Here is an 18,918-nt window from a genome sequence, read left to right on the forward strand (position 1 = left end):
TCTTTGGCTACTTACGTGGATTACTAGTACGTGTTAGCAGAAGGTGGGGGGAGGAGTGGCAGGTGCAGTTAAATTGGGTGGCATCAGTGTAACTGCTAAGGCCATCCGCCTATGAAACATTTTTGTGATGCCTTTATTATACTGTGAAGTAAGTAAAGTTGTACTGAACCAGGAGGTTGGTTTATTGCTTTACAGACATAGTGGCGCCCTTGACTTCCTTTCGCCTCTGAACCGGCTTACACAACTACTTAGAACGAAACCCACAGTTCAACATATACTCCAGAACAAAGTGCAACTTTGGATTTTTCTCATTGTCAGATATGAAAGAAGAGATAAATAACAGGAACAGCTCCACAACATACGGAGGATCAAACCTAAAACTTTTGGCTTAGTAGTCTGTAAGTTTACTCAGTGAGCCCACATTTATGTTCAGACCTCAAATAAGTCGTTTATTAAACACAAAATGGATAGAGCAAAGGTAACACATGTTAGTCATAAAATTCCGTGCAAGAAGTAAATGAAAACAATTCAGTAGCAGTATATGTTATACATTATTTAAGTTAAAAATAATTTATTCATGAATAAGTTCATTAGAGTAATCTGTTTATTCGAATAATTACCCAATTAGAAATTCATTCGAATAATGTCCATCTTTGCTTACCACTGCACCTTACACTTCCTTCCTCTTTCCATTCATTGCAGTTAATATTACCAACTGTAACGAGTCCTATTAGTTAATTTGCATTACTTGCACACAACAATCTAGAATGTAGCTGGGTTGAAGCTTTTTGTTAATTATAAATAAGGTTGCCAATTAGGCTACATTATGTTATGTTTTCATTTGTTCTGTCCGCAGTATATCTCAATGTCAGTGCAATTTTAGCAGCAGACTGAATGTAGGCATTATTTCAGAGATATTTACAGTACCACAAGTAAATCAGTATCTTTCGATATCATTCATTATTCGATTATCGGTTTAATTCTCATTATACGTTATCATTCTCAGCTGCAGGGGTAATACTTCGTGAATCTCAAGTACACACCACGCACTTGCTGCATAGAAAATTTGAAAAATCGACAGCTACCAAGAAATTGTAATTCTAAATGCATTTCTACGCCAGGCCCATTACTGCTGCTACGTTGTGGCGAAGCTGTATAGAGTCCACTGTAGGTTTCCTTAGCTGTGTAGCTCAGTCAGTGTGCGCCACTCAGTAAGAGCGCACCACGTGGTGCTGGGTGTGGAAATCGCTGGCCGCATGCTTGCACAATGCTTACAGAGCGAGTGATGGGAAGCGACTGCAGCCCATGTAGTTCCACCTCACAGATGCAGTACTGTAAACCAATGTCCGCTTGACACCACGAGAGATGTTACAGGAGACTGGTATCTTGCACTGACATTGTCATCACACCAGCTGTCCGCTTCTGCACATGCCACCACTTCTGTCACGTGGTAAGATTTATTGTTTAATCACCCATCTTCCCTCCCTCATGCCCAGAGTTGTGTGTAAGCCCTATCAATCCGCACTGAAATTTTTTGTACTAATGATTTATAAATGATTATAATAAATGTACATTTCTCCTGCTTTATTAATTCGAATTTACCGTATTTTGGCACCCAGCAAGGGCCTTGTCATTAATAATTTATATTTAACTAAATGTTTGGCATCCAGCCAGTAATAATTTGCATTTCACTACAATATTTTGTGCTTTATGAGTCCAATATGTGTTCCATTGTGATAGCTGCCTGAATCCACCAGTGTCAGTTAAAAGGATGTGCAGGTTACAGAATATACACTAATATTCCAGCAGTAGGATAATACTTCATTAGTTAAATAGAAACTAAAGCATTCTATAAATACATCTCGTAACTGTGCAGCACACACACAGGCTTTTCCTCAATGAACTCATAGTGTCAGCTGATTGCAGTGCAGAACACATACCGTCCAACATTATTTTGTTTAGAGCCTTGCTCGCACACCTCTGCAGCCTGCTAACCCACAAGCAACCAGCTACAAATTACCACCTTCCGCGATTTCTCGTATAATATTGCTGCTAAACCTTGCCTCTTGTCAAATATTACTGTCCTAGGTCAAGTGAGAGGCACCTACAATGGTCGATAAATGATTTTTCGATTATCAAACTATATGATATAGATCGCCGTACTTGTAGATAACATTGATGTAGAAGCTTCTATTTTGTAAACAACGAAGAGTCCAGATACCTTAGGATGTGACATAAATTTTCACTCGATAGCTGTACTCGGTTCTGAAGGGAAAGGCGTGCTATGTGATGGTCGAACATTGCAATGACATAAAAGTAAATTTTTAGTAAGATTTTGATACAAATTAACAATTTTCGCGTTTTCTCGTGTAATATTGCTGCCAAGGTATACCTTGCTGCCCCACAGCAGAGGCGACGAGCAGGAAGGTGTCCCCCCAGGCGTGGAGTGCGGGCCGGCCGTGCGCCCAGCAGACGGCGCGCGCCACCAGCGCCAGTGCGGCGAACACCAGAACCACGCACAGCCAGAGGCGTGGCGCCAGCGGCCGGAACAGCGTGCCCTGCACCGTCACCACCGCCGGGTGCCGGAACATGATCTTTGACCTGAAACATGTCGTTCGTTGCAGTATACCACCAAAACAGCTGCAAGTGAACCCTGCTATGAGCGTAATTTTATATATCTCTTGTCTTTCCTTAATCGCGAAAAATCGGGTTTTGTGGTGCAGTTCTTCTTCTTTTTTTGTTTCACCCTTACTAGAGTACGATGAATCAGTTATTTCTTCGCATACTGTTCCTTCCTTTGTGTCAGTATCTTCTTCTTTGCTCCTCTTCCAAGTTGATGGGTTTCGACTTTAAAATAATTTGTCTTGGAATCTTACTTTTTCGTCTTTGGTACTTTGCTGAGCTGTTCTATCGAGTAATGACTTTCCTGTAATCTTTAAATGTCTTAGGTCTTTTTCAATTTCTGTAAATCAATTAGGTTTCGTTATTGGTTATGGAAGAAATAAAAAAATCGTTTAGTGAATCTATTTAGAGTTCATTCTGACAGGATGCCCATAAAAATGTAGTCTCCTTTTTCGCATAGTATCTGAGATCTTCCTTATTTTAGAGAGTTTGATTCTTGAGGTACATTTTTTTTACTATCCAGAAATTTTGGCCTTACAGTTTTTCTTAAAATTTTTCTTAATTTCATGCTGATTGTTCTATCTAGCCTATGTGATTCATGGCTAGGGTTTCTGTTGCACACAATACTTCTGGCTTGATCACTGTTTTGTAATACTTACTTTTGGACCCCATGAAAAGAATTACTTGTTGTATGTCTGTTTTGTCAAATGAAGGCCAATTCAAGTTTGTCTTTCCTGGATTCTATTGCCTTGTGTTCTGTTGCATTCCAATTAATCCATTCCCCAAAACATTTAAATTATTTTATTATTTCTATTTTATGCTCTTGGACTTTTATGTATTTATTTATGTGTTTGTTGTTTTTCATTATTTTAGTTTTTTCAAAGCAAATGTTGAGACCTACTTTAGCTGCATCTTTCTCTAGTTCAAGGATTCGTTCCTTTGTTTCCTTCACTTATTTAGCAAACAGGGCCAGACCATCTGCAAAGGCAATGCAGTTGATGTTGAAATCTACTTTTCGCAACTCCAACTTATTCCATCCTTTGTGGTTTTCTTCCATTCTCTGATTACTTTCTCAAGGGACAATCAAATAATAACGGTGAAAACCCATCCGCTTGTCTTACTGCTGTTTTTATTACAAATACATCTAATACTTCACCCGTGAATTTAACTTTCGAAGACTTATTTATAACAGTGGCTTTGTTGCCAGTTGTTTTCTTATCCAAATCCAGTTCTTCTGTCACTGATATTAGGGATCCTCTATCAATTGTATCAAACGCATTCTTGAAATCAATGAAGGCAATTGAGTATGTCTCTGTTATTGATTTTTGATATAGTGTAACGTATTTTAAGGTTTTGTATTTGTTCAGAGCATAATCCACCCTTTCAGAATCCTCCCTGGTACTACCCCAGTTGTGGACCCAAATGTGGCTCTGCTCTTTTTAAAAGGCCTTTTTGGTGAAGGGATGGATGAGAACTATTTTCTACTCTACTGCGATCTCTTCTTCTACTCAAATTTTAATGAACACACATCGAAGAGATTTAATGACTTTTTATTATATGTTTTGCATAGTTTGGCTACTAGTTGATTTTCACCCAAACTTCATTATTTATTAATTCTGAAATGATTTTTGTAATTCTTCAATTGTTGGTGGTTATGAATCTGTTTTATTAGAATTATTTGGAGTGAATTCAAAATTTTCAAGAATGACCTCGCAATTCAAGAGTTTCTTAAAGAAGTCGCTAATATCTTGCAATTTTCTATATTTCTGTGAGCAATGTTCCCATTAGCATCTCGAAATTGAAGGGTAGGTTTTTATAGTTTTTGTTTGAGAGTTCTGTAGAAGCTTCTTGTGTTGTTTTTGGCAAACTCTTCATCAGTTTGGAAGAGAGTTTTGTTTTCATATGCTTTCTTAACCTATTTTTTGATGTTTATTTTTATATTCAAGTCACCACTCCACTGTAAATGAGAGATCGATTGCAAGCATTCATAAAAAAACCAGTTCACTGTTTCACCATAAACTAAATTTTCGCATTTTAAAACTTAGATTTGACGTAAAACAAAAGTTTCGCATAACCCTGACATGTCTTGCAGGTGTGTTGCTATTATGACTCTTTTTGTACTGGTCGGAAGATCATACCTGACGTTATTTGTAAACATACACAGAGTTACCATGAGATGTAATTATGTGTAGAACGCCGCACTCGAATGGATTGCAGCATTGCAGTTGAAAGTAAAACACCAGTTGGGGTGTATTAGAGGCGTCAGTGGAACAGTAGAGTGAATATCTATAGCGTCACGAAGGATAGTCCCAATCAATGATCGGGTCCGCAACATCATGTTACATGCAGAAGACTTGTCAACTAGAGAAGTTGCTCGACATTTACACATGAGTCCAATTCACGTAGTGCAGAGATGGAATCAGGTCCACAGGTAAATTTGAGGCGTTAACACTGCACATGGTATCCATGTTTGATAGGGGCACAGGGCGATCGATATCTAAGATTTTTGAATCAAAGTAACTATGGGCTTAGTGCTCCAGAGCTGAATCCGTCATTCTAAGAAGCTACAGGAGGCCATGTATCAGACCAAACTGTTAGGACACAATTGTGAGATGCAAACCTTCATTCCCGACGACCATGCCAAGCATCATGTCGTACATCACAGCACCATGAAGGGCAAGAAATCATGCCAGACGGAAGCCCTAGGTTTGCCTCGGGTGTTGTTTATGGAGGAAATCCGGGTCCATTTGCACCCTGAAAAAAAGTGGTGGTGGAGACATGTGACTGGTCTATAGCACAGGGAAGAGATTCTCCAACCCATAGTGGGACCGAATCACCAACATTTTGCTGACAGTTTCATCTTAATGGACGGTAACTCGCCTGCTCATCGTGCTGTTTTCGTGAACACGCTCCTACAGCGTACTATGTTCACCAGAAAGGAGTGGTCTGCTTGTTCCTCGGCCATGATCCCAATGGAACACGTGTGAGTTCGACTGCAACGAGCCGTTTTTGAACATCGACGACAGCCTCGTATTCTGCGCGACTTACGCAGACTCGTCATTGAAGGGTGGGACAATTTGGACCACAGGTGGTTTGATGATCTCATCCATGTTATGCCACTACAGATCCAAGTCTGCATCCGAGCAAGTGGACGTTCCACCACGTTTTGATGTTGCCCAGGAGTGTTATGATGAAATGCCCCTCCTGCCCCCTCTCTATCCCCCCCCCCCCCCCCCCGCGCCCCGTGGGCAACAGACGACATTGTCGTTATACAATAAAGTTTATTTTATTTTTTTATTTGGTGATCTGGATACACCGTAAATGAATATATACGCGTGCACCAGAGCCAGTTTTGTTTCCTGCACCATGAATTTCGAAATAAAGGAGTGCTGCAAAACTCCTCTTGATGTGTATCATAACGGACTAATAGCAACATAAAATTTCTTGTAAATTTTCGTCTCTTTTCGTGTCACCCTTACTTCATAAGTTTTCTTCGTGTAATTAAAGTTATCGCAGTTGATTTCACTTGTAGAAATTATACCCAGTTTTGTTAACATTTATTCTAAGTCGTAACCACCTCTTATTCACAGGGACGTAATTACTCACTTCTACGAACTAGTCCCGCACACGCTGATATGAGACTACTCCACCGCTCAACTTTCTTTTCAATCGATGTACGCGGTCGAAATACCTCGATACGGTGATTTGTTTCCATTAAAGAACGATTTTTTTATTTAATGTAGATTAATTAAAATATCAATACAAATGCGTCGATAACTTATGAAACATTTTGCCTGAGTTATACATGAATCAAATCCATTCTCTTGATGTACAAGGTGTAATAAAAAATGCTGTGAATGAATTTTTTAGCGAGAACTGCTGACTCTATAACCGTTCGGTGTAATCTGTCCGATAGACTGATCCGTACCCGCTGTTGCTAATCGTAAGTCGCTTGGTGTTTATATAGTATTTAAAAAAGTTTTTACCGCCTTCTCATGCTAGATAGACCACATGCCTAAACTCTTTTTATCTATTTTCCCTTGTACAAATTATGGAGATGGCTTAAAAAAAACGGAACTACATCTACATCCACCTGACGGTGTGTGACGGAGGGTACCCTGAGTACCTCTATCAGTTCTCCCTTCTATTCCAGTATCGTATTGTTCGTGGAAAGAAGGATTGTCGGTATGCTTCTGTATGGGCTCTAATCTCTCTGATTTTATCCTCATGGTCTCTTCGCGAGATATACGTAGGAGGGAGCAATATACTGCTTGATTCTTCGGTGAAGGTATGTTCTCTAAACTTTAACAAAAGTACCGAGCTACTCAGCGTCTCTCCTGCAGAGTCTTCCACTGGAGTTTATCTACCATCTCCGTAACGCTTTCGCGATTACTGAATGATCCTGTAACGAAGCGCGCTGCTCTCCGTTGGATCTTCTCTATCTCTTCTATCAACCCTATCTGGTACGGATCCCACACTGCTGAGCAGCAATCAAGCAGTGGGCGAACAAGCGTACTGTAACCTACATCCTTTGTTTTCAGACTGCATTTCCTTAGGATTCTTCCAATGAATCTCAGTCTGGCATCTGCTCTACCGGCGATCAACTTTATATGATAATTCCATTTTAAATCACTCCTAATGCGTACTCCCAGATAATGTATGGAATTAACTGCTTCCAGTTGCTGACCTGCTATTTTGTAGCTAAATGATAAGGGATCTATCTTTCTATGTACTCGCAGTGCATTACACTTGTCTACATTGAGATTGAATTGCCATTCCCTGCACCATGCGTCAATTCGCTGCAGATCCTCCTGCATTTCAGTACAATTTTCCATTGTTACAACCTCTCGATACACCACAGCATCAACTGCAAAAAGCCTCAGTGAACTTCCGATGTCATCCACAACGTCATTTAAGTATATTGTGACCTATGTATATTGTGTCCCATGACACTCCCCTGCGGCACACCTGAAATCACTCTTACTTCGGAAGACTTCTCTCCATTGAGAATGACATGCTGCGTTCCGTTATCTAGGAACTCTTCAATCCAATCACACAATTGGTCTGATAGTCCATATGCTTTTACTTTGTTCATTAAACGACTGTGGGGAACTGTATCGGACGCCTTGCGGATGTCAAGAAACACGGCATCTACCTGTGAACCCGTGTCTATGGCCCTCTGAGTCTCGTGGACGAATAGCGCGAGCTGGGTTTCACACGACCGTCTTTTTCGAAACCCATGCTGATTCCTACAGAGTAGATTTCTAGTCTCCAGAAAAGTCATTATACCCGAACATAATACGTGTTCCAAAATTCTACAACTGATCGACGTTAGAGATATAGGTCTATAATTCTGCACATATGTTCGACGTCCCTTCTTGAAAACGGGGATAACCTGTTCCCTTTTCCAATCCTTTGGACGCTACGCTCTTCTAGAGACCTACGGTACAGCGCTACAAGAAGGGGGGCAAGTTCCTTCGCGTACTCTGTGTAAAATCGAACTGGTATCCCATCAGGTCCAGCGGCCTTTCCTCTTTTGAGCGATTTTAATTGTTTCTCTATCCCTCTGTCGTCTATTTCGATATCTACCATTTTGTCATCTGTGCGACAATCTAGAGAAGGAACTACAGTGCGTCTTCCTCTGTGAAACAGCTTTGGAAAAAGACATTTAGTATTTCGGCTTTTAGTCTGTCATCCTCTGTTTCAGTACCATTTTGGCCACAGAGTGTCTGGACATTTTGTTTTGATCCCCCCACCACTTTGACATAAGACCAAAATTTCTTAGGATTTTCTGCCAAGTCAGTACATAGAACTTTACTTTCGAATTCATTGAACGCCTCTCGCATAGCCCTCCTCACACTACATTTCGCTCCGCGTAATTTTCGTTTGTCTGCATGGCTTTGGCTATATTTATGTTTGCTGGGAAGTTCCCTTTGCTTCCGCAGCAGTTTTCTAACTCGTCAATAAAGCTTTTGCTGTCATTGCAGACTTGTCAATTTTTCCTATTGAGCTGCCAACAGCTTATAATTGTTTCCGTGGAAATTCGAGAGTGATGTTTTCGTGCGAATTCTTCCCTTATTGACGATGTAATGTATTCTTGTTCCGGTATGTGGACATTATAGTTGGAAGTTGTTAGGAGCTAGTTGGATAAGTTTTAAAACGGTGTACGTATTCCAGTCCAATAGCCGTAATTCGAATTACTTAGGAATGTGATTTGATTCAGACAGGGATTTCAAATATGTACTTTGGAATACTGAAAATTTTAACCACATCTCGCGGGTATAACCAAGCTGGTGACCCTTATTTGGAGTGCTCTTACATGTATAATAGTGGAGAGATCTAATCCAGGTCCGTCAATAACGTTCCCGACTACTAACGGATTTTACATTATGGAGACTCGAGTTTAAGCTTTAATTACAAGCGAAGCAATAGGCTCAACGCAAAAAACACTAAAATTTTTGTTTTTTTATTCTGCATTAGGTTATATGGAATAATTTGGTTTGACAGTTCAATACATATTTTTTATTGTAATGAGGATTGTACGGTTTTCGGCAACCGAGCGAGGTGGCGCAGTGGTTAGACACCGGACTCGCATTGGGGAGGACGACGGTTCAATCCCGCGTCCGGCCATCCTGATTTAGGTTTTCCGTGATTTCCCTAAATCACTCCAGGCAAATGCCGGGATGGTTCCTCCGAAAGGGCACGGCCGGCTTCCTTCCCCATCATCCCTAATCTGATGAGACCGATGACCACGCTATCTTGTCTCCTTCCCCAAACCAACAAACCAACCGGTTTTCGGCGTCTTTGCTACGAACTGCTCGCTTCAATGTATATGCGATGAAATTTTAATGAAATTTTAATAGCTTATAGGCATATACATTGGCAGTGGAAATCTCAAGTTACAGAAATTTTCAATCTCTCACAGAAAAGTTTTTATGATTCTTGTGAAGGAACTTTTCCTCAGCCCGGATACACATATACCAGAAAGCGTGGATTTGTTTTGAAGGTCTCTTTTATAGTTGTAAGAAGCCCGGAGCACTGTGATCGTACAGTGTGATACGGATTTTATACAGAATAACATTTAAGACTGGCTCTGTGCGTGTTGGAACGTGGGAATAATAGTGGCCGCCGTGATGGAATCAGGAGCTGTGTTGCCAGTCACAGGCAAGCCGTTTTCCAACAACCCGGAGCTTCGCGCGCATGCTGTTAATCGCGAGGTCCAGCATTCACAGAACCTCTCTTAAATAGCACTCAGATCCGTATCACACGGTATGGTCAAAGTGGTTGTACCGTCTTACAACCACAACTGAGACCTTCAAAAGAAACCCACGCTTTCTGTTCTTTGTTTATTCTTGGCTGAGAAAAAGTTACTTTACGGAAATCATAAGAACGTTTTTGTGGGCGATTAAGAATTTCTGTAACTTAAAATTTTCATTGCCAATACATGTGCCTATAAAGTATTAAAATTTCATTAACATTTAAAGCTACATTGTTTTGAAGTGGGCAGTTTGTACGGAAGACGCCAAAACTGGACAGTTCTAACTACAATCTAAAATTTAAAAAAACATATATTGAACATTAAAGCCAAATTGCTCCATACAACCTAAAGCACAGGAGGGAAAGCAGAAAGGTAGAAGGAGTATATAGAGAGCGATGTACTTGAGGACAATATTATGGAAATGGAACAGGACGTAGATGAACAGATGAAGATGAAATGGGAGATATGAAATTGCGTGAAGAATTTGACAGAGCACTGAGAGACCTAAGTCGACACAAGGCCCTGGGAGTGGACAATATTCCATTAGAACTACTGATAGCCTTGGGAGAGCCAGCCACGACAAAAATCTTCCATCTGGTGAGCGTAATACCCTCAGACTGCAAGAAGAATATAATAATTCCAATCCCAAAAAAGAAAGTTCTCAGGTGTGAAGGTGTGAAAACTACCGAACTATCAGTTTAGTAACTCACGGTTGTAAAATACAAACACCATTCATTTACAGACGAGTGGAAAACTAGTAGAAGTCGACCTTGGGGAAGATCAGTTTGGATTCCGTAGAAATACTGGAACCCGCGAGGCAATACTGACCTTACGACTTATCTTAGAAGATAGATGAAGAGAAGGCAAACCTACTTTCCTAGCATTTGTAGTCCTAGAAAAAGCTTTTGACAATGTTGACTGGAATAATCTCTTTCAAATTCTGAAGGTGGTAGGGGTAAAATACAGGGAGCGAAAGGCTATTTAAAATTTGCACAGAAACCAAATTGCAGTCGAGGAGCATGAAAGGGAAGCAGTGGTTGGGAAGGGGGGAGTGAGTCAGAGCTGTAACCCATCCACGATGTAATTCAGTCTGTATATTGAGCAAGCAGTAAAGGAAACAAAAGAAAAATTTAGAGTAGGAACTAAAATCCATGGAGAAAAATAAAAATTTTGAGGTTTGCTGGGGATATTATACTTCTGTCACACACAGCAAAATCTCGAACAGTAGTTGAACGAAATGGACTGTGTATTGAAAGGAGGATATAACATGAGGATTGCCGCGCGGGATTAGCCGAGCGGTCTAAGGCGCTGCAGTCAAGGACTGTGCGGCTGGTCCCGGCGGAGGTTCGAGTCCTCCTTCGCGCATGGGTGTGCGTGTTTGCCCTTAGTATAATTTAAGTCCCATAAGATTTCACACACATTTGAACATTTTGATTTAGATCAAGATGTAATCGAATTAAATCAGGTGGTGATGAGGGAATTAGATTAAGATACACTTAAAGTAGTAGATGAGTTATGCTATTTGTGAAGCAAAATAAGTGATGCTGGTCGAAATAGAGAGGACATAAAATGTTGACTGGCTATGGCAAGGAAAGCGTTCCTTAAGAAGAGAAATTTGTTAACATCGAGTATAGATTTAATTTTCAGGAAGTCCTTTCTGAAAGCATTTGTACGGAGAGTAGTCATGTATGGAAGTGAAACATGGACGGCAAATAGACAAGAAGAGAACAGAAGCTTTCGAAATGTGGTGCTACATAAGAATGCTGAAAATTAGACGGGTAGGTCACGTAACTAATGAGGAGGTACTGAACAGAATTGGGGAGAAGAGGAATTTGTGGCACAACTTCTACATCTACATCTACATGACTACTCTGCAATTCACATTTAAGTGCTTGGCAGAGGGTTCATCGAACCACAATCATACTATCTCTCTACTATTCCACTCCCGAACAGCGAGCGGGAAAAACGAACACCTAAACCTTTCTGTTCGAGCTCTGATTTCTCTTATTTTATTTTGATGATCATTCCTTCCTATGTAGGTTGGTCTCAACAAAATATTTTCGCATTCGGAAGAGAAAGTTGGTGACTGAAATTTCGTAAAAAGCTCTCGCCGCGACGAAAAACGTCTATGCTGTAATGACTTCCATCCCAACTCGTGTATCATATCTGCCACACTCTCTCCCCTATAACGCGATAATACAAAACGAGCTGCCCTTCTTTGCACCCTCTCGATGTCCTCCGTCAATCCCACCTGGTAAGGATCCCACACCGCGCAGCAATATTCTAACAGAGGACGAACGAGTGTAGTGTAAGCTGTCTCTTTAGTGGACTTGTTGCATCTTCTAAGTGTCCTGCCAATGAAACGCAACCTTTGGCTCGCCTTCCCGACAATATTATCTATGTGGTCCTTCCAACTGAAGTTGTTCGTAATTTTAACACCCAGGTACTTAGTTGAATTGACAGCCTTGAGAATTGTACTATTTATCGAGTAATCGAATTCCAACGGATTTCTTTTGGAACTCATGTGGATCATCTCACACTTTTCGTTATTTAGCGTCAACTGCCACCTGACACACCATACAGCAATCTTTTCTAAATCGCTTTGCAGCTGATACTGGTCTTCGGATGACCTTACTAGACGGTAAATTACAGCATCATCTGCGAACAACCTAAGAGAACTGCTCAGATTGTCACCCAGGTCATTTATATAGATCAGGAACAGTAGAGGTCCCAGGACGCTTCCCTGGGGAACACCTGATATCACTTCAGTTTTACTCGATGATTTGCCGTCTATTACTACGAACTGCGACCTTCCTGACAGGAAATCACGAATCCAGTCGCACAACTGAGACGATAACCCATAGCTCCGCAGCTTGATTAGAAGTCGCTTGTGAGGAACGGTGTCAAAAGCTTTCCGGAAATCTAGAAATACGGAATCAACTTGAGATCCCCTGTCGATAGCGGCCATTACTTCGTGCGAATAAAGAGCTAGCTGCGTTGCACAAGAGCGATGTTTTCTGAAGCCATGCTGATTACGTGTCAATAAATCGTTCCCTTCGAGGTGATTCATAATGTTTGAATACAGTATATGCTCCAAAACCCTACTGCAAACCGACGTCAATGATATAGGTCTGTAGTTAAATGGATTACTCCTACTACCCTTCTTGAACACTGGTGCGACCTGCGCAATTTTCCAATCTGTAGGTACAGATCTATCGGTGAGCGAGCGGTTGTATATGAGTGCTAAGTAGGGAGCTATAGTATCAGCGTAATCTGAAAGGAACCTAATCGGTATACAATCTGGACCTGAAGACTTGCCTGTATCAAGCGATTTGAGTTGCTTTGCAACCCCTAAGGTATCTACTTCTAAGAAACTCATGCTAGCAGATGTTCGTGTTTCAAATTCTGGAATATTCCATTCGTCTTCCCTGGTGAAGGAATTTCGGAAAACTGCGTTCAATAACTCCGCTTTAGCGGCACAGTCGTCGATAACAGTACCATCGGCACTGCGCAGCGAAGGTATTGACTGCGTCTTGCCGCTTGTGTACTTTACATACGTCCAGAATTTCTTCGGATTTTCTACCAAATTTCGAGACAATGTTTCGTTGTGGAACCTATTAAAGGCATCTCGCATCGAAGTACGTGCCAAATTTCGAGCGTCTGTAAATTTTAGCCCATCTTCAGGATTTCGCGTTCTTCTGAACTTCGCATGCTTTTTCCGTTGCCTCTGCAACAGCGTTCGGACCTTTTTTGTGTACCACGGGGGATCCGTTCAATCTCTTACCAATTTATGAGGTATGAATATCTCAATTGCTGTTGCTACTATATCTTTGAATTTGAGCCACATCTCGTCTACATTCGCATAGTCAGTTCGGAAGGAATGGAAATTGTCTTTTAGGAAGGCTTCTAGTGGCACTTTATCCGCTTTTTTAAATAAAATTATTTTGCGTTTGTTTCTGATGGATTTGGAAGAAATGGTATTGAGCCTAGCTACAATGACCTTGTGATCACTAATCCCTGTATCAGTCATGATGCTCTCTATCAGCTCTGGATTGTTTGTGGCCAAGAGGTCAAGTGTGTTTTTGCAACCATTTACAATTCGCGTGGGTTCGTGGACTAACTGCTCTAAATAATTTTCGGAGAATGCATTTAGGACAATCTCGGAAGACGTTTTCTGCCTACCACCGGTTTTGAACAAGTATTTTTGCCAACATACCGAAGGTAGGTTGAAGTCCCCACCAACTATAACCGTATGAGTGGGGTATTTATTTGTTACGAGACTCAAACTTTCTCTGAACTGTTCCGCAACTGTATCATCGGAGTCTGGGGGTCGGTAGAAGGAGCCAATTATTAACTTAATTCGGCTGTTAAGTATAACCTCCACCCACACCAATTCGCTCGGAGTATCTACTTCGACTTCACTACAAGATAAACCACTACTGACAGACACCAACACTCCACCACCAATTCTGCCTAATCTATCTTTCCTGAACACCGTCTGAGACTTCGTAAAAATTTCTGCAGAACTTATTTCAGGCTTTAGCCAGCTTTCTGTACCTATAACGATATCAGCTTCTGTGCTTTCTATTAGCGCTGGAAGCTCAGGGACTTTTCCAGCGCAACTACAACAGTTTACAACTATAATTCCGACTGTTCCTTGATCCAAGCACGTCCTGTAATTGCCAAGCACCCTTTGACATTGCAGCCCATCCCGCACTTTCCCGAGGCCTTCTAACCTAAAAAACCGCCCAGCCTCCGCTACCCGTGTAGCCGCCAGCTGAGTGTAGTGAACTCCTGACCTATTCAGCGGAACCCGAAACCCCACCACCCTATGGCGCAAGTCAAGGAATCTGCAGCCAATACGGTCGCAAAACCGTCTGAGCCTCTGATTCAGACCCTCCACCCGGCTCTGCACCAAAGGTCCGCAGTCGGTTCTGTCAACGATGCTGCAGATGGTGAGCTCTGCCTTCATCTCGTAAGCAAGACCGGCAGCCTTCACCAAATCAGATAGCCGCTGGAATCCAGAGAGAATTTCCTCAGATCCAAAGCGACACACGTCATTAGTGCCGACATGTGCCACCACCTGCAGCTGGCTGCACCCTGTGCTCTTCATGGCATCCGGAAGGACCCTTTCCACATCAGGAATGACTCCTCCCGGAATGCACACGGAGTGCACACTGGATTTCTTCCCCTCCTTAGCCGCCATATCCCTAAGGGGCCCCATTACGCGCCTAACATTGGAGCTCCCAACTACCAATAAGCCCACCCTCTGCGATTGCCCGGACCTTGAAGGCTGAGAAGGGATCGGTTGGTAGCACACGTTCCGAGGCATCAAAAGATCACGAATTTAGTGCTGAAGGGAAGCGTGGAGGGTAAAAAAATCATAGAGGGAGACCAAGAGATGGGTAGACTAAGCGCAGGCCGCTGTGGCCAAGCGGTTCTAGGCGCTTCAGTCTGGAACCGCGTGACAGCTACGGTCGCAGGTTCGAATCCTGCCACGGGATTGGATGTGTGTGATGTCCTTAGGTTAGTCAGGTTTAAGTAATTCTAAGTTCTAGGGGACTGATGACCTCAGATGTTAAGTCCCATAGAGCTCAGAGTCATTTGAACCATTTGATACAATCAATTATTCAAAATGACAGTCATAATCGCATTATTTATTTTGTCGCCAACCGGTTTCAATCCGCGATGGGGTCGTATTCAGGGCAATTTACACCAATTGGTCGCTCTCTGGTATCGTCACCCTGCCTGTGCAAATAATGCAATTGTGACTGTCATTTTGGATAATTGATTATAAGTAAACCAATCGCTCATATCTCCACACAACAATGTTGTCTAAAAATTTATCCATTTGATACTCTAAGCAGATTCAGAAGTATGTAGGTTGCTGTAGTTACTCGGAGGTGAAGAGGGTTGCATAGGATAGAGTAGCACAGAGAGCTGCATCAACCCATTCTCTGGACAGAAGACCACGACAACACAACTTAAAAAATATATATATACAGGGTGAGTCACCTAACGTTACCGCTGGATATATTTCGTAAACCACATCAAATACTGACCAACCGATTCCACAGACCGAACGTGAGGAGAGGGTCTAGTGTAATTGTTTAATACAAACCATACAAAAATGCACGGAAGTATGATTTTTAATACAAACCTAAGCGTTTTTAAATAGAACCACGTTATATTTGGTAGCACATCTGAACATATAAACAAATACGTAATCAGTGCCGTTTGTTGCATTGTAAAATGTTAATTACACCCGGAGATATTGTAACATAAAGTTGACGCTTGAAACCTCCGACGTTCAGTTGCGTGTTGTAACAAACACGGTCCACGGTCGGCGAGCAGCATCTGCACGGACATGTTTACGATGACGACCGTGTTTACGAGAGTGGCGTAGTGCACTGTTGTGGTTTGGTCTAGTTGTCGCAGTGTCCGAATGTAGCGCTTGCTGCTATTGTTATTCTGCATTCGCCTCCGCACGTAGAACAACTGTAGTACACCGTATTACCAGACGTCTGTGATAGTGTAGTGTTGTAGGAACTGTGACCATGGTGTATTCGAACACTGAAAAGGCGGAGATCATGCTCATCTATGGCGAGTGTCGACGAAATGCAGCTGAAGCCTGTACGCAGAACGGTACCCGGACAGAGAGCATCCAACGTGCCGCACATTGCAAAACGTCTACCGCCAACTGTATGCAACAGGTATGGTCGTAGCACGCAAACGGGCCCGTAACAGGCCCGTCACAGTTGGTGTGTTAGCTGCTGTTGCCATGAACCCACACGTGTACACGGGGCACTGCGAGAGCCGGTGGACTGAGTCAACGTAGTGTCATGCGCATACTGCATCGTCACCGCTTTCACCCGTTTCATGTGTCGCTACATCAGCAATTACATGGTGATGACTTTAATCGTCGAGTGCAATTCTGTCAATGGGCATTAACAGAGAATGCGTTGCAGTTCTACCTGTTTACCGATGAAGCGGGTTTCACAAACCACGGGGCAGTGAATCTACGGAACATGCATTACTGGTCCGTGGACAATCCTCGCTCGCTCAGACAGGTAGAGCGACAGCGACCATGTACTGTAAATGTATGGTGCGGAATCATTGGCGACCACCTCATTGGTCCTCACTTCATTGCAGGGGCCCAAACAGTTACAACGTACATCGCGTTTCTACAGAATGATCTGCCAACGTTGCTCGAAAATGTCCCACTGGAAACGCATCGTCATATGTGGTATCAGCATGATCGTGCACCTGCACAATCCGCAATTAACACTAGGCTGACCCTTTACAGGATGTTCGACGGGCGTTTCATAGGACGTGCAGGACGCATAAATTGGCCAGCCCGATCTCCTGATCTTACACCTCTGGACTTCTTTCTGTGAGGTACATTAAAGGAGAATGTGTACCGTGATGTGCCTACAACCCCATAGGATGTTGTTGTTGTGGTCTTCAGTCCTGAGACTGGTTTGATGCAGCTCTCCATTCTACTCTATCCTGTGCAAGCTTCTTCATCTCCCAGAACCCACTGCAACACACATCCTTCTTAATCTGCTTAGTGTAGTCATCTCTTGGTCTCCCTCTACGATTTTTACCCTCTACGCTGCCCTCCAATACTAAATTGGTGATCCCTTGATGCCTCAGAACATGTCCTACGAACCGATCCCTTCTTCTGGTCAAGTTGTGCCACAAACTCCTCTTCTCCCCAAATCCTATTCAATACTTCCTCATTAGTTATGCGATCTACCCATCTAATCTTCAGCATTCTTCTGTAGCACCACATTTCTAAAGCTTCTATTCTCTTCTTGTCCAAACTATTTATCGTCCATGTTTCACTTCCATACATGGCTACACTCTATACAAATACTTTCAGAAATGACTTCCTGACACTTAAATCTATACTCGGTGTTAACAAATTTCTCTTCTTCAGAAACGCTTCCTTGCCATTGCCAGTCTACGTTTTATATCGTCTCTACTTCGACCATCATCAGTTATTTTGCTCCCCAAATAGCAAAGCTCCTTTACTACTTTAAGTGTCTCATTTCCTAATCTAATTCCCTCAGCATCGCCAGACTTGATTCGACTACATTCCATTACCCTCGTTTTGCTTTTGTTGATGTTCACCTTATATCCTCCTTTCAAGACACTATCCATTCCGTTCAACTGCTCTTCCAAGTCCTTTGCTGTCTCTGACAGAATTACGATGTCATCGGCGAACCTCAAAGTTTTTATTTCTTCTCCATGGATTTTAATACCTACTCCAAATTTTTCTTTTGTTTCCTTTACTGCTTGCTCAATATACAGATTGAATAACATCTGGGAGAGGCTACAACCCTGTCTCACTCCCTTCCCAACCACTGCTTCCCTTTCATGTCCCTCGACTCTTATAACTGCCATCTGGTTTCTGTACAAATTGTAAATAGCCTTTCGCTCCCTGTATTTTACCCCTCCTACCTTCAGAATTTGAAAGAGAGTATTCCAATCAACATTGTCAAAAGCTTTCTCTAAGTCTACAAATGCTAGAAACGTAGGTTTGTCCTTCCTTAATCTACCTTCTAAGATAAGTCGTAGGGTCAGTATTGCCTCACGTGTTCCAACATTTCTACGGAATCCAAACTGATCTTTCCCCAGGTCGGCTTCTACTAGTTTTTCCATTCGTCTGTAAAGAATTCGCGTTAGTATTTTGCAGCTGTGACTTATTAAACTGATAGTTCGGTAATTTTCACATCTGTCAACACCTGCTTTCTTTGGGATTGGAATTATTATATTCTTCTTGAAGTCTGAGGGTATTTCGCCTGTCTCATACATCTTGCTCACCAGATGGTAGAGTTTTGTCAGGACTGGCTCTCCCAAGGCCGTGAGTAGTTCCAATGGAATGTTGTCTACTCCGGGGGCCTTGTTTCGACTCAGGTCTTTCAGTGCTCAGAAACTTAGGTAAGTAACAAAATTACAGTTTCTTATGACAATGCGAACAGTAGTACTGCCAACAGCCTACTGAGATTGTGTGTGTTCCCACCTTTTTGCAG

General features: G+C 42.2%; 1 protein-coding gene across 1 annotated transcript in view; it reads right to left on the reverse strand.

Moving 5' to 3' along the window:
* The window catches only part of LOC126355450 (glutamate receptor ionotropic, delta-2-like), a 146,186-nt gene that overhangs the window by 56,542 nt on the left and 70,726 nt on the right, over positions 1 to 18,918 (reverse strand). The window contains exon 6 of the mRNA XM_050005765.1: positions 2,393 to 2,601. Within this exon, the coding sequence (XP_049861722.1) occupies positions 2,393 to 2,601 (209 nt within the window). The remainder of the gene's footprint in view (positions 1 to 2,392; positions 2,602 to 18,918) is intronic.

This window comes from Schistocerca gregaria, chromosome 3 (genome assembly GCF_023897955.1).
Source record: "Schistocerca gregaria isolate iqSchGreg1 chromosome 3, iqSchGreg1.2, whole genome shotgun sequence".
Taxonomy (NCBI): Eukaryota; Metazoa; Arthropoda; class Insecta; order Orthoptera; family Acrididae; genus Schistocerca; species Schistocerca gregaria.